Source organism: Dendropsophus ebraccatus, chromosome 1 (genome assembly GCF_027789765.1).
Source record: "Dendropsophus ebraccatus isolate aDenEbr1 chromosome 1, aDenEbr1.pat, whole genome shotgun sequence".
NCBI classification, from domain to species: domain Eukaryota; kingdom Metazoa; phylum Chordata; class Amphibia; order Anura; family Hylidae; genus Dendropsophus; species Dendropsophus ebraccatus.
This window is the reverse complement of record NC_091454.1, coordinates 165,345,923-165,367,019: the sequence shown is the minus strand read 5'-3', so window position 1 is coordinate 165,367,019 and position 21,097 is coordinate 165,345,923. Positions and strand designations below refer to the sequence as shown.

The 21,097-nt window shown below is 40.5% G+C and overlaps 1 protein-coding gene across 1 annotated transcript in view; it reads right to left on the bottom strand.

Annotated features, from left to right (window-relative positions):
- The window catches only part of ADAMTSL3 (ADAMTS like 3), a 367,623-nt gene that overhangs the window by 8,210 nt on the left and 338,316 nt on the right, over positions 1 to 21,097 (bottom strand). Inside the window, exons 24-29 of the mRNA XM_069983695.1 lie at positions 12,917 to 13,099; positions 11,337 to 11,453; positions 9,633 to 9,845; positions 7,478 to 7,661; positions 6,995 to 7,199; positions 3,779 to 3,888 (exon numbers count right to left, since the gene is read on the bottom strand). Of these exons, the coding sequence (XP_069839796.1) occupies positions 3,779 to 3,888; positions 6,995 to 7,199; positions 7,478 to 7,661; positions 9,633 to 9,845; positions 11,337 to 11,453; positions 12,917 to 13,099 (1,012 nt within the window). The remainder of the gene's footprint in view (positions 1 to 3,778; positions 3,889 to 6,994; positions 7,200 to 7,477; positions 7,662 to 9,632; positions 9,846 to 11,336; positions 11,454 to 12,916; positions 13,100 to 21,097) is intronic.

Sequence of the window (21,097 nt, the reverse complement as noted above, 5' to 3'; positions counted from 1 at the left end):
TACTCATGGGCCACTGCTGTGTGCTTGCCCCCCACGCCAAAGTTTGCCAGCCAGCCCCTGGTGGGTGCCAAAACGCGTTGTGATTATTAATAAATTATTTGTGCTCCTGAATCGATGGTCCATCTCTACTGCGTCTATCACAGACTGTGGTAACCGCTCACCAGCAGTTGGGATTTCATAGAGGATTAAATGGCACAATAGGTCTGGATCGATCCATTCTATCTTACATTTTATTTATGGGGGGCATTATTCTGGTGTACTATTTAAATCAGGTCTTTATTTGCATTTTTTCAATGTTTACGTGCACAAAACATGCACAAAACATTTTTTCAAATAAAAAATAGCCTAAAATTCTGTAATTACTATGCACTTATAACCGGCTCACCTGGGTAGTGCACGACCAGTGGACCTTTGGATCCAGAGTAAACGATAATGAAAGAACTTGTAGGAGTCGGCACTTGCTGGTAAAAAATTTTGTTTATTGATAATCTTGATAAAAAGTCATCACAAAAGTCCATGGAAATGCATACAGGACACAGTCTGATGCGTTTCTGGCCTTACCAGCCCTTAATCATAGATAAAATACACATAAATACAAGTATCTAATAGTTTAGTAAAAGATCCATTCTATGATTTAAGCCATTTGGAAAAGATGTAGCTAGCATAAGTATCCAATATCTCCTCCACGGTCGGGGCAGGACACTCTTTTTATGCCAGTGATACTTAGTGCAGACACATCACCTGCGTGAATGGAAGAAAAATGTTTTGAAACATTAGAGGCATTTCTGACATTATTGTGGGTTGCTCCATAAATGTGTTCTCTTAATCTGTCTTTCATTTTTCGTTTAGTACAGCCCACATATCCAATGTTACATATCTGGCGTTTAATAAAGTATACAATCCAGGGGGTGTTACAGTTAATAAAACTACGGACTTGGTGTTCTTGATGGTCTGTGTTGCTGTGCACATGTTGCGTTTGTTCTATATGTTTGCAGCAAGTACATTTTCTACCCCCACATTTAAAGTTACCTTTAGTATCCAGCCAGCTGGCTGATGTTAGCTCTTTTTTGACATATGAAGGGGAGAGCATGGAACCTAGTGTGGGTGGGCGTCGGGTGGAAAATCTACACCCTTTGCGCACCAGAGTTCTCAGATGATCATCCTGGGTCAAGATGGGTAGGTGTTTTTCAACAATATTACGAACTTTGTGATATTGCTTAGAATATGTTGTCACAAAAGTAAGTAAATTGTCAATATTTTTAGATTTTTTTTCAGATTTGCCAGGGCCATATAACAAATCCTTTCTGTCCTTTTGGCTAGCTATATTAATGGCCCTATTGATATCTCTATCATGATAGCCCCTATTTTTTAAATGCAACATCAAAGAATCCATTTCTTTTTTATACACCTGTTCAGATGAGCAGTTTCTACGTATTCTAATACACTCTCCCATGGAGAGACCCCTCACAGTGTGTCTGGGATGACATGAGTCTGCCCGTAGGAGAGTTTTTTCCGCAGTGAGTTTTCTGTAGTTTGTAGTGTGAATTCTGTCAGAAAAAGCTGTCAATTTTATGTCTAAAAAAGTTATATAATTTTTATGCCAGTCATAGGTAAAACGTAACGCAAAAGGGTTATTGTTACAGTAGGACATAAAGTTCGGTATGGCCGCCACATCGGAACGCCAGTAGGACCAAACTTTATGTCCTACTGTAACAATAACCCTTTTGCGTTACGTTTTACCTATGACTGGCATAAAAATGATATAACTTTTTTGGACATAAAATTGACTGCTTTTTCTGACAGAATTCACACTACAAACTACAGAAAACTCACTGCGGGGAACACTCTCCTACAGGCAGACTCATGTCATCCCAGACACACTGTGAGGGGTCTCTCCATGGGAGAATGTATTAGAATATGTAGAAACTGCTCATCTGAACAGGTGTATAAAAAAGAAATGGATTCTTTGATGTTGCATTTAAAAAATAGGGGCTATCATGATAGAGATATCAATAGGGCCATTAATATAGCTAGCCAAAAGGACAGAAAGGATTTGTTATATGGCCCTGGCAAATCTGAAAAAAACATCTAAAAATAATGACAATTTACTTACTTTTGTGACAACATATTCTAAGCAATATCACAAAGTTCGTAATATTGTTGAAAAACACCTACCCATCTTGACCCAGGATGATCATCTGAGATCTCTGGTGTGCAAAGGGTGCAGATTTTCCACCCGACGCCCACCCACACTAGGTTCCATGCTCTCCCCTTCATATGTCAAAAAAGAGCTAACATCAGCCGCTTGGCTGGATACTAAAGGTAACTTTAAATGTGGGGGTAGAAAATGCACTTGCTGCAAACATATAGAACAAACGCAGCATGTGCACAGCAACATGGACCATCAAGAACACCAAGTCCGTAGTTTTATTAACTGTAACACCCCCTGGATTGTATACTTTATTAAACGCCAGATATGTAACATTGGATATGTGGGCTGTACTAAACGAAAAATGAAAGACAGATTAAGAGAACACATTTATGGAGCAACCCACAATAATGTCAGAAATGCCTCTAATGTTTCAAAACATTTTTCTTCCATTCACGCAGGTGATGTGTCTGCACTAAGTATCACTGGCATAAAAAGAGTGTCCTGCCCCGACCGTGGAGGACTTTATGGACTTTTGTGATGACTTTTTATCAAGATTATCAATAAACGAAAAAAATTTTACCAGCAAGTGCCGACTCCTACAAGTTCCTACTTATTCTTATGACTTGACATGTGAACTGGAAGATGTTTTCCAATGAATTCAGTCCAATTCAATGGAGAAAAACAAATGGAAAATGGCCATTTTTTGGTAGGTAATCTAGGCATGGAGAACATTGAAGGGCAATAGTTTTTTTTTGTAGGAAATATTTGCACTACTGTTTTAAGAGTGCATTAACACTATGATTGTGCCTTCCAAGGCACACATATGTAAGCAGCCTGTCAAAGTTGGGTGCCATCTTATCTGTACATTGGCACAGACTCAAAAGCTTGGTGGCACAAAAATGACATTACACTATTATGCTGTGCACAGACCATTACATACATTTTCCTACCTTTGCACAATGTACGTATTCATACTTTTACCATACATGGGATACTATACTAACCCTATCCTGACCTACATTTACATGATTCTACCTTATGTCTTTATTGACTAATAATATGAGCAGGGGTAACTTCTCAAGCCATTTCTTAGCAAATGTTTCCTTCACTTTCAGAGATCCTTTCTTTTTCTTAGTCAAAAAAGATGGATGTCAGTACAGACCTCCCAAATGCTAACCTGAATACAGCCTTATGTAGGCCGTTGATGTAGACATTTATATTACACGAATGTATACATGACATAGCTGTAATATTGTATAATGTGTCAAATGTATCTTTCATCACATGTGAGTTAAAAGAAAAAATCCCAGACTGATGCGAGATGATGTTAGGGCCCCCCTCTAACATCTTGGATCTGGTGTTATGTTCCATCCATCTTGTGCACAGCTTTCCAGCGTTTAGCTGAGACAATAAATGTTAGGCTCTATCAAATGGGAAAAGCTATAAAGGGCTTCGGATGATCTCAGCAGAATATCAGAACAACTAAGTGACAGAAAAAAAAAAAAAAATCTGCAGGTTTTTGGATTTGTTCTCTCTTCCTCCACTATTAAACTGGCACGCCAAAGAGCATGACATCTGTAAAGTGTTATTTGCTTCTCGTAGTGTGTTTCAGATTGGATTAAATACCTCTTCGTCCTGTCACAGTAAGTGTCTGGCACAGTGGTTCCATTCCGGTCTTGACACAGTATGTGCCGATGCTGTAAACCCAGTCCTTGTCCAGTACAGCGATTAGAACACTAAAAGGAAAGACATTTTTCAGAATGAACACAGACTCGAGTCCCCTCCTCTTGCTCACTTTAACTGCAGCTTTTATCAATCTTAGTTTTGGCTAAATATTTGAAAGGGAAATGTAAGCCAAACAAACCATTGCTGTAACTTGATGGTACAAATATCAGAGAGTCTTTCCATCTGCAAACCATAGATGTGATATAGTAGATACATTTGCATATGAGTTCATGTGCATTATATCTTTCCATGATCAGCGGATATGTACCTAGTAGTAGTACTATATATACTTCACTGCTCTCTGCTGCCCTCAGGATATGCCGTCAGCTAGTTAATTAATTCTATATTATGTAGTCCTGTACAGAGTTTGTTATCGCTCATATCATTCCCTGTCCCCAATGGACATTTAGGGGAAATTTATTAAGCTTTGGCGTACCCCAGAGAGAAGGTGCGGATTATTGCTTTCTCCCTGGAGTATGCCAGTCGTAACCCTAGCTTGCCTGCGAGGGGCGAGCAGCAGGTAACAGCAAGGCGGGTAGGAGGCGCGGCCTTCTCTCACACCAAATTTATCAAAGTTTACGCCTGGAAACAGGTGTAAACGAGGCTAAAATCTATACTTGCGCTAGAGCATAGGGCCATCCGGCTGTACTAAGAGGCATACTCTTAGTAAATCTGGCCAGGGAAAAGGGGGTGGGCTTTAATTATGGCTGAAGTACTTGTACGCCAGTTTTGAAAAATGGCCCCCAAAAAGCATCAGCTGCAGGTCGACTCTTGTTAATAGGATAAAGCTTTACTACTCTGCACAGACACTACCAGGTATATGATGTGTAAGCAAGGGTGTAGCTAGGACTCCTCCTTCCTTCCTTCCTAACCCCCTTCCTTTCCGGACAGCCTCTGGCAGTGCATTCCCCTGATCAACTCCCCCCCCGACAGCCCACCCACCCCATACACATATACTCACTCACCCTAATGCAGCCCACAGTGTTACTTCATTCTCTCAGGAACACGATGCGCGAGTGAGAGACGTCGCTTGTGCAACAAGGGTAGGGGAGTATGAACACCGTGGCCAGTTCACGTGAGCATAGAGCATGTGTATGCCGGTCTAGGGGGCAGGGGAACTGGTGTGTGTGTGTGTGTGTGTGGGGGGGGGGGTGATGCACTGACAGAGACAAGATTTTAAAATGACACGCCTCCTGCGCCGTACCATACAGCCGGCGGATGGCGCAACAGGAGCTTCTGTGACATCCATGCAAATTTCCACTATAGGTGATGCTTCTTAATTGTTATTTTGTAGGGAAATACGTCTACTATAAGTCCACTAAAGCAGACATGTTAGGACGGGTCCTCTCAGGTGACTGAATGCCTTTAAGTTTATATAATACAAAACTTAAGTAATGGCCAGCGACATTTACAAGCTTCAAAGACATGGAAACAGGTTGGCTCTGGAGATGTAAAATGGTAGTTTCCCAGTGGTAGAATGTTTAATTAAAAAAATCTATATTTCTTGCTTGTTGCCAATGAAAGTGCTAAAGGCAGCTTACCTCGATTTGGCTGAAACACTGCCTTATTCCACTGATGACTTTTCTCACAGAGACTAATGTTTCAGTGGAGTTTAATAATTGTTATTGGTTTTCTGCACACATCTGCGGAGCTTCTGCTCTAAGCTTCGGGCTGTGTACTTTAATTATGTACAATCATCCTCCGACAAGAGGTGCATGACAGAAGCCAAGCTCCCTTACTTATTACACTATCTCTGCCAAGGGGGGTTTAACACGGTTACACCGTGATGTTTACTTTGGTCCAGCTCCCTCTAGAAAATGACTATAATAAAAAAAATTCTAGAATAAAACTTTTATAGAGTACATTTCCACATATACAACAAGCCGAATTGCATAGTGTCTACATACTTTTAACTTCAGCTATTTATTCTTTAACTGCCACTTTCTACAAGGTGTGAATAAGCTGTATTACTGGGATGTTTTATTGGGGCAATACATACAAAGGTGATGGATTTTAATATACAATCATTGTTCACAGGGGAAGAGATGGTCAGCCAGAAAAGGTCAATGTATGAATTTAGAATAGATCAAAAAGCACAGAATAATGTTGTATACATACAGCCATGGTATACATGGGCGCAAAATTGTTAGGGATGCAAAGTTTTGTACCCCCTAAGAATGTACAGTGAGTGGTGATGTGTACATGTACTTATAACCATTCAGAATTGTATAGAAGCAGGGAATCCAGTGGTATACAGGAGACCCTGCTCCTTTGTGGTAGATAGATTTGGTGGTGCCCTGTGCCAAGCAGTGACTCCAGTGCTGTCTGGATTACCCACTCATCTGTACTGTACATCGGCGCTCTAGCAAATCTACGTGCAATAGTGGACGGTGACCAGTGTCTAACAGGGGATGGGGGTGGGGGGGGTTATACGGGGGGCTTCTACCAAATGGGGGATGTTTAGCTGATCGTAGGGATCTACCTATGAGGACGGCTCCCTAATTGAGCAGAGGTCATCCACCTACTGGGGGCTTTTACCAGTATCTAATGGGAGTAACCTATCTATCTACCCACTGGGACTGGAAGAGGAATTCTACCTCCTAGGGACATCTATCTAATGGAGGAGAAATTCTACCTACTAGGGACATCTACCTAATAGAGGAGGAATTCTACATACTAGGGACATCTACCTAAAGGCCCTATTCCACCAGCAGATTTGACGACAGATTATCTGCCAAAGATTTGAAGCCAAACCCAGGAGTGGATTTGAAAAGAGGAGAAATCTCAGTCTTTCCTTTATGACCTGTTCTCTGATTATAGTCTGTTCCTGGGTTTGGCTTTAAATCTTTGGCAGATAATCTGTCGTCAGATCTGTTGGTGGAATATGGCCTTAATGGGGGGGAATTACCTACCCACTGGAGACCTGCCAAAGACCTCGCAAAGTAACTTGAAGCTCCTGAACCCGGATTCAAAATCTGTAAGGGTCATTTATAATAGCAGTGGTTTCTTATGTAGCTGTGAAACCTTCAAGATTATCAGGCACCAGGGCCTAGGTGTGGCTGCTACCTCTGCACCCACAATAAATACTCCTTGCACACTCAACACACTTATATTTACCTGTCCCCATGCCTGAGGAATCCAGTCCACACAAGTGTCAACAGAACATGGCTTCCGTGTGGCTGGTCGGTCAGTAAACCCACAAGAATTTAAAGGTAATCCCTTCACACGGCCATCTGACGTGATCTGCTGGCATGCGACTTGTCTCTTCTGGTATCCAGCGCCACAAGAAGCAGAGCATTCAGACCAAGAACCCGTTGCCCATCTAGGAATACAAAACATCTCAAGTACTGTATATGATGGTGAGAACATACATTTTGTATTCCTCTAATTTCTCCATTACTAGAAATAGCATTAAGGCTATGTTCACACGCTGTACAAACAATGGCCATTCCGCTGTGAACAGCCGTTTAATGCTACTTACGGACAGAAATAATGATCGTGATCATTAATTCCCGATGTAGGTAGCATTAAACAAAGGCCATTCACAGCGTAATGGCCATTGTTTGTACACCATTTGAACATAGCCTCAGAACGACTTACCTTGCAGGACAGTCTTGTATGTTACACGGCTTAGAATTGGTCTGTAATGGTTCAAGATCTTCACACAATGAAATGTTCACCCTGTGTCCATCCCTGTTGGTACAATGTTGTGTTTGAAACTGCAAACCTATGTTTCCACAAGTTGCTGAGCAAGAAGTCCATTCACCATATTCCAGCCTGTAGACTGTTGCAAACAAACGTCAAATTAGACAATCGTGCTGCAAAATACTGTCGAATTATTTGAATATATATTATTTTTCATGAATGATAAATGACACAATGTGTGAAGCTCCACTCTCTATAATAGTCTGCAAATTCACCATGGGCAGACGACAGGAGCAGTCAGCAGATTACAGGCCTGTGCTGATGGCAGTCTACAGACACAAACAGTTCTTATAATTTTTTAGTGGGAGAATACAGGCTTCTCCAAACAGCAACCTGTAATGTAATGTAGTAATATTCCAACATGTACAGTAGGTTAGTACTACCCATAACTATTACTACTAAAAATTCTCTAATGGAATATTTAAATGAGTTTTTAAGTTTTCTAAAAGGTTATGTTCACATATCTTTTCCCTATTCTCTGAATCGTTGGGTCCTAGTGGTTGGACCCCCATTAATAATTTTGTTATTATCTTCAGAAAACAATTAAAGGGATTTTCTAGCAAAACGGACCGTAGATGAGATTTTATGAAGAACCTTTCTTCTAACCTTTCTGTCTAACCACCTAGAAGTCGCAATCCCTACTGATCATGGCTTCTAGAACTCCAATCCCGGGCAATGCTGTGGTAGCCCTGCTGTATACTACAGCCTACACCATCAAAACAGTAGGACTGTGTGCTGAGTTGAATCACTCAATCTCAATGTAAAGTTATGTTGTTTTTTGGGAAGTGGTTTATGTCAAGAAGTTCTATGAGCCTGCTGTGTATGTAAGACACCACGATACACGCTCACCATGGGCACCACATAGGCTACGGCTGCCCTTAATTGTATGTCCATCCTTTTTTTGACACTTGACTATGAAGTAGTACAGAGTTTTTATGAGTCTGCAGAAAGAGCCAGATTTTTTCTGCAAGAACCAGCAACAAATGATAGCTCCCAGCTGTATCCACAGCCCCATTACTGTAAGTCATCAAGACTTTCTTAATTCATTGTTTTCCACTATTTTCCTTTCTATACAGATTTCTTTCTATTTTCTTACTAATTATTTCAGGTTATTTCTGCATTTAAGAGTTTGCGTGAATCATGTTGATAATGTTTTAGCAAGAAACATATGCAAGGCAGAATATGTGCGGAGTTTATTACTAATGGAAACAATTCTATTCAGACTCCAGTTAAAACTCAGGCCATGAAAAATGTGAAACCAAACTGCAAATGAGAGGTGTATGTAGTTGCTGCTTTGTTCTCTGACAGAGGTGGAGTGAACCATTTTTTTCCTAGTGGATAATTTACTACAATTTGAAATCTTCCTCCACTTTGTGCGGACTTGTATTAGTTTTAAAAGGTCAACTAAAGCTACAGCACATGGAATAAAAGAAAACGGTGAAGAACAGCATCTCCTGCAAAAAGCTCTTTCAGCTCTTAAAAAACCATGAGCATTTTTCTTCCTTTTTTGGCCATTTGAAGGCTGTTTTAAATACATATAACAGCCATATTTATGAAATAATGGCCATTATTTGTCCTAAAAAAGGTAGTCAAATGGCCAAAAAGGAATGGTGTGTAAACACAGTCTTACTCGATTACAGCCATTACCTATACATTGTTTGCACTGCCAACTAATTTCGTATTGACTTTAATAGAGTGCATTATTAGGCTATGTTCACACTATGTTTAACTGCATCCGTTGCATAGCAACAGACGATGTTAAACTGCCGACCACCAGGCTGCATTGAGAAAGTTCCTGCAGCCAATACCTCTGTATTGGCTGTGGGAACGTTATTTTTTTTACAATTGACTTGCAGGCACCGTCGGGTGTGCCCGCAAATAAATTAGCCATTCACTTCAATGTAATGTGCGGACGATTTTTACATTGTGGGAACATAGCCTAATTATTTCTTTACATATCCTCAAAATATTGGGTTTCTACTGAGCAAATGCTGAACAATATATTACATGTGAACACAGTCTTGGATGTCCAAAGTATAGAAACCCTCACCTTCTAAAGAGACGTTGACCCAGGCAGACACTATCCTTGAGTCATTTGATGTCCAGCATCTGAATTCCCCAATACTTAGCTCAGACAAGGGGTTTATTTCTAGAACTCGACCAGAAACCAGAATTCGATATTTCAGGTCCTTGATCTCTTCTATTGGTTGTTTCTTTAGAAACCAATGAATTGTATTTTGGTGGCTTGTCTGCACTGGACAACCTATAGTAGAAGCACCAGTGTTATTTTACATCATGGCATTTCATTAAACAGTAAACATAGTACAGTGCATATCAGTTTTAGACTCTTTCATTAAGGTTTGGTTCATATGCTCCAGAAAATGCCCTGGACTTTAATGCAAAAGTTGCAATAGATTGGAACTCCTGCAATAAAAAGAGTTTGATTCCTCACAAAAAATGTAAGAAGTTGATAATCCACATCTGCGCTTTCCCAATGCACTTGTACTGTACAGACTTGCAGATTTTCATAGTTTCCTTCATGAGCTATCCTGGATTCCCTGTTAGGGTGGGTTCACATTGAGGAATTCTCGCGGATAAACTCTGCGGAATTACGCCGGCTGTACACGCTCATGGACGCGCGCCTTTCCGCCGGCTCCATAGACACCATTCTATGGGCCGACTGATTCCGCATTCCGCCGAAAAAACTGACATGTCAATTCTTTCGGCGGAATCAGCCGGCCCATAGAATGGTGTCTATGGAGCCGGCGGAAAGGCGTGCGTCCGTGAGCGAGTACAGCCGGCGGAATTCCGCTGAGTTTATCCGCGAGAATTCCTCAATGTGAACCCACCCTTAGCGAGCGATCAACAGCGCGCATGCCCACAGAGAGGACTCCAAATGCCCTCTCTGGCACATGTGCCATAGGTTGTGTTCACATGCACTCTCTGGCACCACATCCCTAGGCTGTGTTCACATGTTGTGGTGTCGCAGTAACATTGCGGTCTTTGCCTTCATTTTCCAATTTCAGAATATACAGCAAAAATGCTACATTACTGCAAAACAACCATCATATGTGCATATAGCCCTATAATATAAAAGCACCCTTGTTAAAAGCTCAATCACATTAAGATTGGTTTAATCCAAGCCTCTATAATAAACTTAAAGCGGGGCAGGAATATGCATGAAGCATAATTGTTTGCATGGCCCACACATTGCAAACTAACAAGTCAATTCTCCCCCCCCCCCCCCCCCTCCTCTAACCGTATAGAACAGTTATGTTTGAGAAAACACTAGTGACCACCCAGTCTCAAGTAAGAAGGGGTCATTGTAAGGGGGCATTCACAGGTGACAGACTTCACATCTAGCATATTTGTAATCACAAATATTTTTGGAACAAATCTGTTAAGTGTCAACATATCTTTTTATTGTTGGAGGATCCTATGGTTAATTGTACTATACACCTGCATTTTAGGCTATGTTCACACACAGTATTTTGCTTAGTATTTTGGTCAGTTTTTCTATATTTCTTTGTATTTTTAACCAAAACCAGGAGTGGAGTGACCTCAAAACAAAGAAAAAGGTGTCAATCGGTCCATCATAGTTTTTCTCTTTGTTAGTCCCAATCCTTGTCTAGGCCAAAAACACATAAACTCAGTGGAATTGGTTTTAATCTTAAACAGTACTAAGTAAATATTATCTAACACTAGATATGCATAATCGAAATATCAATATATCGTATAGAAAAAGAAAATTTACCAATACGTAAAAGGTCTCCAAGTTTACCCACAATGCTAGTTCCAACAGTAGATGCCATTAGAACTCGCCTTTTCATTTTCCGAGCCTGCTCGTCTGTAAAGCTGTACATTCTCTTACCTATAATGATAAAAAATGTATATATAATTATTGTATATAGTCACCTCTGGCCTGGGTGGCCCTCTCCTAAATGTAATGGGATCATGTTGACAAATTTGCATCAATTAGTTACAAACAGAAATTCTTCTGTACTGTAGTGGCAATCAGTTTCTATAGTTTTCTATAGTTTATTTCACGGTACAGCATGAATTTAGCAATATACAGTAACCTGCTTCTAGATTCTAACAGGACAGGAAGTGCTGGCTAACCGTCTATTTGCTCCATTACTGATAAAGCTTTATTTTTCTTTGGTGCACTGGGGTGGTCCTGTAGCCCTTATTGAACCAATCCAACTGCTAACCAGCTCCTGCAGCACTCCGCTTTATGAATATTCATAATGGCATCATGTATTAAGGGGGTATATCCCATAAAAATATAAAATGCACCAAAAGCATATAGGTGCACTTACTGATCCCCTGCCGATCTTTTGACCTTTCCAACTTGTCTACGCTGTTCCTAGCCCCAGACTGAAACTTTTACAAATGATCCCAGTTTTACATCATGGCACCCAGCCAGGAAACTACACCTACCAACATGCACTGCACCTCATGCAATAACTGCCTGGTGCCCACCCACTACTGGGTTATTCTGCTTCTGGCTTGGTGATCACTAATGGGTGTGAGTCAGTTACAGAAGACATATCAAAGCATCCCTGGTCCAAAGAACAGATGGAGATCACATGTCCTCTGTCTCAGAGGGGAGGGGGAGGACAGAGGAGTGGAGACCAGGCAGCGATGAGGAGATATTCATTGTTTTCTTCACACTGATGATATATCTACACCTTATCACTTGTTTAACAGAGGTTACCAAGTTACATATATTATTATCCTTCAATTTGGTGCCAACAATCGCTGGAAACTGTTGACTACACTACATGTATGGAGCGTAAGGCACAATCAATAAAGTATTACCAAAGCCTTTCCTTAACACTGATTTGTATAATTATCCAATATTGTAAACTGAGACTTTATTACAAAATGGCAACACAGAGACTTTTTCTTTTATATAAATTGTGAAATGGAGATTAGCCAAATCCTGGAAACCTTTCTTGAAATTTGCTGAGGATATGCAGATCAAAAGAGAAAAGCTTGACCTTAAACTTTAAAAGGGGTTGGTTAGCATTTCATTACTTTGCACATGTAAAGCGTAGTCCAATACCAGTACAATACCAGGATAATGAGCTGGAAGAGACACCAGACAGACGTCATGCTCAAACCACATGCTGGACTAAAGGTTACAATTTCCAAAATAATCCAAAGCTGCCTTTTTTCATTAAAATTAGAAGTTTATAAAAAAAAACAATGGCACAACATTTTGTTACAGCTATTATTCCTCTGGAATGCTATAAAAACTGATAGGATTATAAAACTTCACCACACACTAGCTCATAACCAAAGAATGCAGTTGGAGATCTTGATACGAACCAGATAAGTGCACAGCAGACATAGCTACTGTTTTTCCAAGAGCATTCGTTGCAATGCACATGTAGGTTCCTTCGCTTTCCTCTGTGATGTTTGTCAGCAGTAGAGAACCGTTTGAAAGCACAAATGAATTATTTGGCATGGGGAAGTCTTTCTTCAGCCAATGTAGCCTGGGATACGGTGAACCTATTAAATACAAGAACAACAATTGATCAGAAGTGGTCACACATAATAATCCAAAATCATCTGTGTCCTAAAGGGGACCTGTAGCCAATCCTGTCTGTTTCAGTAATTGTATTCCTATGATAATTCTAAAGCATCTTTTCTTAGCACTCTACATCATGCTGTTCCTTTCTTATTCCTTCTAGAAACAAATGAATAAACTGAAAATTTGGTGTTACCAGTTGGAAGTATATTTTTCTACATACTCTGATAGTGCCGGGCCATGTAGGGACACATTCCGTTAACAAAGAGAATGGTAACACCCAGTGGCCAATTGGTTCATATATTTTTAGAAGGCATAACATAGGAACAGCACATTGCAAACTTATAGGGAAAGGTGCTGACAAATTATTATTATTATTATTATTATTATTGGAAAAAAGTATTTACTGAAGTAGACATGTCAGAAATTCAGACAGTTCCTCTAATACACTTGCCTCCTTAACAGCTGATTCATTTTTCTACCACTGGTGGCCAAACTTGGTCCTCAAAATCATCGAACATTGTACCCTGCAGGATTCTGTTGTGTACAACTATATGCCATTGGGGTCCGGTTGAGGATTGGATTTGGCCATCACTGCTCTATACCCTTTATCTCCTCAAAATAGAGCACTATTTGCTACTAGGCATCCAATAACCTGTGTCTAGAAGAGGCTGCACTAAGTAATTTTAAAAAATGATAGTTAAATTTGAGGTAGCTGCTGCCGCCATACCGTGACTCGGACAAAAATACATAATGGCCCTTATTTATAAATTTTCCTGAACCTGAAATGTAAAGGTTATTGCACCAAATCAAACTTAGTGATAAAGATGCAGGAGCAGTGACAGGACCTGAATACTTCACCCCCTTTCAAAATAAAAATGCTATTCCCCACCACCACCACCACCACGACCTGACACCAAGAAGCAGAGCAGCTCTCTGCAGGATGAGGAAGCAGCCACTTTCTCTGTAGTGCAGCTGGCTGTGTCTAGTGCAGGGCAGTAAGCTATCAGCTTATCAATGACGGAGCAGCAGAGAGAAGTTCCTGCTGCTTCACCGCTTAGCATTCTGCTCTTCTTCTGAATACAACCCCCACCCCAAAGATGTGGATTTTTTATAATGGGAAATACAACCCCACTTGTAAGCTGTAAATACAGTCCTGCCTCAATACACTATGGTTCCAATAGATCCTTTGTCTCCTCAAGACCTTTTGCCTCCTCAATACCGCTTCATCTTTAAGACCCTATACAGTTTGCTATATATACTACATCTAAATTTGCAGTGTTCTTCTTCGGTTCATTTTTTGTTAATTTTTATCAAAATTTTTCATGTATGCAAAAAACACATAAACTGTGCATGACAACAAAGTTAAGTGCAAACAAGTAAAGAAAAACATAAAAGAGCAATGAAAATGAGGGTTGAAAGGAGGCCATGGGAAAGTAACACTGGTTAAGTAGTAGTAAGAAAACTGTAGACAGTCAACAGTAGAAAATATCACATGTTGCAATGTTTTTTTTTAGTAAGGTATTCCATTTGTCTAATGTCAGAGATTCAGGAAATGAAATTCTATAGTGACGGAACAGTAAATTGCTTCCAAAATAAAGCCAGTAAAATCCTAGGAACAATAGACAGAGGAGCAACTTGGCCTCATGTTCAAGCACAGATTCAGGGGTAAGGCTATGTTCCCACGACGTATGAGACCGGCCATTCCGTGACGCGGGTCACGGAATGGCCGGTCTCTGCAAAGATCATCCCAGCCGTTACTGCAGTACCGGCTGGATGATCTTTCCGGTCGCAGTGTTCTAATGCGGGCGCATCAGCGCGCGCCCACATCAGAACTCTCATAGCACACAATGAAGCAAGCGGCCGGAACCGCTCGCTTCATTGTGTGAACTGACAGGTCTTTCTGTGGCATGTTAGTTCTTTGCAGCGCCGTATGAGATCCCAGCCGAAGCGTATACCATGTGTATACGCTGTGGTCGGGACCCCATAAAATGTTCATGCAGCGTTCCACCTGCACCCGTACTTTTACGCTGTGTGAACATAGCCTAATAATGAGGAGTGAGGTGAGGGAAATAGAAGATTTCAGATATTAGCTATTACAATAGAACAGTGTGGACATACCAGAGTGCTGTCCCAGAAAATATGTCTAAGCCTATTAGTATTTTCTAAAAGAAGATCCAACGAACTTTAACATATAAATATACATTCTAGGTGCTGTCAGCTGTCAGTTGTCTCCCCTGATTTTGTTCAGATAGCACACAATGTTCGAGTACCGAACAAAACGTCAGTGGGAAAGTTTTTTTGAATCTCGAAGAGTTAAGAAACCGATTACTGTATGAAGTAGAATGGTTTAAAAAAATGGTGGGTGGTCTAAAGCACAAAACATATCAGAAAAGATTTAGGATCTAAATTTGTATATTCTGGAGGAAAGAGTAGAAAGGGGGGACATAATCGAAATGCTTTAAAGGGGCAGGCCACTTTACTATAGTAAAATAGCTCAATGTACAGTATTAGTAAAATGGGTCCACTACTGAGCCTGTATATGGTGGACACCGAGGGGTGGGGCATGGTCACATGCTCCTCCATGTCAGCCATCTTATGGACAGAGTCACCACAGTGCTGGGCAGCCCAGCCTGGAGGAGCGGAGCCTGATTTTAGCTCTATGAGGTACACAGGGAGCTGCTGTCAGTATATACAGTAGAGTACACTTACTAATACTGTACACAGAACAATTTTACTATAAAGCGACCAACCCTATATTAAAAGGACTAAATAAGGTTAAAGAGGGAAGGGTTTTTAATAAAAAAACTGAACACAAGGACAAGGGGACACAGTGGGAGGTTAGTTGGGGGAAATGTCAGAAACAACACAAGAAAATATCACTGTAAGAGTAGTAGATGCTTGGAACACACTTCCAGCAGATGTGGTAGGTAAATCTACAATAACTGAATGTAAACCTGCCTGGGATAAACATATTATCCTAAGATAATAAGAAAGGAAATACTAGAGTGCAGACTAGATGGACCAAGTGGTCTTTTGCTGCCAACAATCTTCTATGTTTCGTTATAAAATGGACGGGGCATTTTACAATTAAATTGAATGGATAAACTTCTGAACTGACAGTACTTTGTTATAAGGAGGTCAGGGGCAACCTACAAATAAACTGAACAGATGGGACTTCCTAACTGGAAACACTTTGTTATAAGGAAGACAGGGGCAGCCTTCAATTAAACTGACTTTATTTTAGATCTTGGCCTGTATACGTTTTGATACGAGCTGGCGGTTTCTGAGATACTTTTTGACTTTGAAAACAAAAGATCCTTTCTGTGAATGCTATAAACCTTATCCAAGAGCAACTTGGAGTAGAAGCTCTGTTGATATTTATACCACATGTGTTGACTGAAAAGCATTTGGCTGTAAAAATGAAACACAAATCAGGCCTCGAATGTTGTAAATATATCCGAGCTTCTGCAACGTGGATCCAATAGGCGATGACTTACAAAGAGAAATGGACAAATGTAGCACATAGACCAAAGGGAACGGAGCCATCTAGCTCTAGGCGGCATGAATGATGAATAACTGCTTTATTGTATGTGTACAATTTTCTCTGAAAAGCACTTCATAGAATGATAGGAACAGTATATGGGCCCCTACTCTCCAACATCTTATTATGGAGACCTTCCGTCATGTCTCCTTGGAAAATTCCTTACAGACCAATTTTACTGGTGGATTTCAATCTACAGATAAGGAAAGACAAGAGATGCGGGGCGCTTCCTAGTGTGATATAACATGAGAACGGGTGAGAAGTGTATAATGGACACACTCACCTGACTGAAATAGGCACAACTCTATGCAGGGCTCGTAGTAAACACTGCAGCTGGATAGGGAACACCAAGAAGATGGCGTGTGGAATAACAGGAGAAAGATCCACGAGGGACCAATGAACCAAGAAATCCCTCTTCAAGCCAGCGCAGGTGGGTAGGTCATTTGGAGTGTCAATGTACACTACACTCCAAATATACAGCACGTATGAATAACGTCACAGGACCACTGTCTTCACAATCCTTTAGTTTATTATGCAACAGTTTCGGCCATTCATATACATGCAGGCCTTTCTCAAGCATAAATCAAGGCTACAGTGTGCTACTTTTAAATGTTACAAGTTCACATTTGACAGATCACTTCTGAATGTCGTATCCCAGGGAAGCGCCGTAACTTTTATCTTTGTGTTTTGGAGCTTCCCCGGGATACGACACCCAGAAGTGATCTGTCAAATGTGAACTTGTAACATTTAAAAGTAGCACACTGTAGCCTTGATTTATACTTGAGAAAAGCCTGCATGTATATGAATGGCCGAAAGGCGTTGCATAATAAACCAAAGGATTGTGAAGACAGTGCTCCTGTGAGGTTATTCATACAGCATGGTTGTACATTGAGACTCCAAATGACCTACCTACCCGCGCTGGCATGAAGAGGGATTTTTCGGTCCATTGGTCCTGTGTGGATCTTTCTCCTGTTAATCTACTGATAATAGTGAATTGTATAATACAAATTGGCTACAAATGTAACTATTCTATATATCTTGTCAGATAAAAGTGTTCTTTAGCTTTGTGGACTGGATTGGATCCCATTGTTTCAGTTTCTAAAATGAGGAAGAACACTGCGTATGAATTGGCTAGCTGCCTGGCTTCTGAGAGCACATTTGGCCATGTCGTGGTACTGTATCATTGGAGAGGAAAAACAGGAAGAAGTAAATGGGGTGAGATGTATTACTTGAATAGTAACATCCCGCATGAGCCAGCCTGTCATGTGGCTAAGAGCTGGTAGTAACGCATTGTTAACATTTGTTGAAGTTGAAAACATCAAAATTAAAATTGACATTATTAGAAATTGGGCAGAAGAATAGGAAATGTATATCCAAATATGCCAACCCTAATATATGTCAAAGTCCAAAAATGCTTTCATCATCCATTTGACAAGAATCCATAGTAATCCCCTTAGGTCTAATACCCTAATGCTCTGTAGTTTAGAATCCCCCATTCCTAATACATTTTCTTAATTTTCTTTCTTTATTATATTCAAAATTCCAAGCAAGTAGAACACATCTGGATGTTAGAGAATGATTTAATCAATCACATTAAAGGGAATGACAGAAGGGATAATATAGTGTTATAGAGCAGCCATTCTCAATGTACCCAACCTCAAATAAATTACATGAAAGTACCCCCAAAGCTATAATCATGCACTGAGCTACGCCAATTTACCCCAAAATTCAAAATTATTCACATAATTTATCGTTAACGTATAATATAGCACTGGCAGTATGCGGCAAATTTTTTTCATGTGTTTACTATTATCCAGGAAGGACAAGGCCTACTTTGTTTTGTTTTTTCCTTTTTTATTGATTTATCTCAACATTCAAAGATTTATAACTTTTTCTGTTACTATAGCATGAGAACGTTTTTGCAGAATGAGTTGTATTTTTTTGGATACTAATAATAATGTATTCAGTTATTTTGGGTTACACAGAACCTACTGAATCCTTTTTACTTCTGTTTTTGGGAAGCAGGATGAAAAACTCATAAATAAAGTGAGACTTTAATAATAAAATGCAAGTTATTCACTAAGAAACTCTTGCAATGCACGATCATCCTAGCATTTTTGTAAAAACACTGAGGAGTTAAACTGCTGGGGATGGAGATAACTCTGATCCCAGCCATTGCAACATGATGTCAATAACACTCACTGCAGACATGCGACCCACTGCAGACACATGGCGTGAGGATAACTCCTAAGCAGTATGTTGACCCAGGCAGCTAAAGAGACTACTTCTAAAATACATAAGGGTCCTGTTTACTACAGGAAACATTTTAATGCTTTAGTTCCTGAATGTCAAATAATTCAACATTTAAGGATCAAATGAAGGTAATAGTGCTTTATTTTTCTAACCTAGCCACGGGAAAATGAGAAGGACCCTACTGTACCTATGAGAGAATGGGTCAAAAAGTTAACCAACTGATATGTAAGAAGTACTGTTAGATCAGGGGTGAGAAACCTTGGCTCTTTAGCTGTTGCAAAACTACAACTCCCATCATGCCTGGACAGCCAAAGCTTTAGCTTTGACTGTACCCGCTGTCATGATTGCGCCTGAAAAGGCATCAGTGCCACCCTCTGCTGCGAAGATTAGACCTCTGCGCCAAAGACTGCGATTTTGGCCATAATCTTCCATTTATTCTGTGTTTTGTTTGCCTTGTTTTTGCCCTGTCTGAACTGTGTCTTATTTCTTCTGGTCTGCTAATTGTTTTCCCTGCCCCACCCGTGTCTGTGCTGCAAAGTTTCCTCTGGTCATGTAACAGTTAACCTGCCTTGCCTCAGTGATTGACAGCTGGTCCCTCCAATCATCTTCTGGACTTGGTTCCTGGTGTTCTATTTAAGATTTCAGCTTCTGCCTGTGCCTTGCCGGTTATTGACTTAGTCTTTGCCTGCTTGTGGTTCTGTGTCTTTGCTTCTCCTGATTTCTGCCTTGTATCTTTTGACCTCGCTTGCTTGCTGCCTGCCCCCGACCATATTGCCTGTTATTCGACTACTCTTTTGGATCCTGATTTTGTACCTTTGCTGCCAGACTGTTGTGACCCAGATTGCTGACCATTCTTTATTGTGTTTTGTCTGTCTGTCTTGTCTTTTTGTCCCACCAAGTCAGTACAGGGACCGCCGCCCAGTTGCTGCCCTAGGGTTTAGCCTAGGGGGGCAAGTAGGTAGAGTCAGTGGGCGGGGCTGAGCTTAGGGCTCACTGTCTCTGTGTGTCTGGTGTCACTGGTCGTGACACCCGCATTATGGAAATTGCAGTTTTGCAACAGCTGGAGAGCCAAGGTTCCCTACCCCTATGTTAGACTATGTTCACACAATGCTTTTTATGTAAAATAACGGACATGTTCATGATCATTATTTTACCTAAAAAAGATATTGTGTGAATCTAGCCAAAGATTGTCTTTACTGAAGTTCTTGCATCAACGTATTGGCTGTCAGAGAAAAATTTGGTCTTAATAGACAAATTGATAGTTTAAAAACAAGCCTCACTCCCTCCTACCTTCTTGGGTTATTACTAGAGATGAGCAGACTTTTCAGATTTCTGGTTCGTGAGAACCAGAACGATCTGTATCAGATCCCGCTGTCTGCTCGCTCCGTGCAGCGGGTGGATACCTTCCAAGGAATGCCTGGAAAACTGGGATACAGCCATTGGCATTGGCTGTATCCCAGATTTCCAGGTGTTCCTTAGGAGGTATCCACCCGCTGAACGGAGCGAGCAGACAGTGGGAATCCGATGCCGATCGTTCTGGTTCTCACGAACCAGAAATCCGAAAAGTCTGCTCATCTCTAGTTATTACAGCAGTAATTTATGAAAATAAAACAAAATTTGTGAATAAGTGAAAAAAATGCAGTATTTTGCAAAAGTAAGTGGTAAATAATGAGCATGTTCATTATTTGGATGGCTATAATTCTATGGTGTGTGCATTGCCGACCAATTTCCTATTCACTTCAATGAATTCCATTATTACATTAAAAATTAGGCTGTATTTGCACCTCAATACTTAAGCATATTTTGCTATTATTTTACTATGTGTGAACATACCCCCATACTTTATTCTCTTTTTTATCCTCTACTTTCTGCTGCTTCCACCTTCTGTTCCCCTCCCCTGTCGGCTCTTCTCTCTGCTCGCTTGCCTTATTGTTTATTTGTTCTGCAATCTGCCAGCTTCCTAACTAAGTTGTATGCTAGATATTTTGGTTTACATCTAATGTCGATTTATTTGTTGTTGATCCCAAGCTGCCAGCACATTTGTATTGCTCTTATGTAACTTGTTTGCTTATGGGTGTTTTTCTTTTACCATGTGTTATTGCAGCCTCTTTTGTTTTAAGTTCTGCCAAATGTCTAATTTTTTTTCTTCTGCTCCTTTGGTTTACAAAGAAAGGAAAAAAAA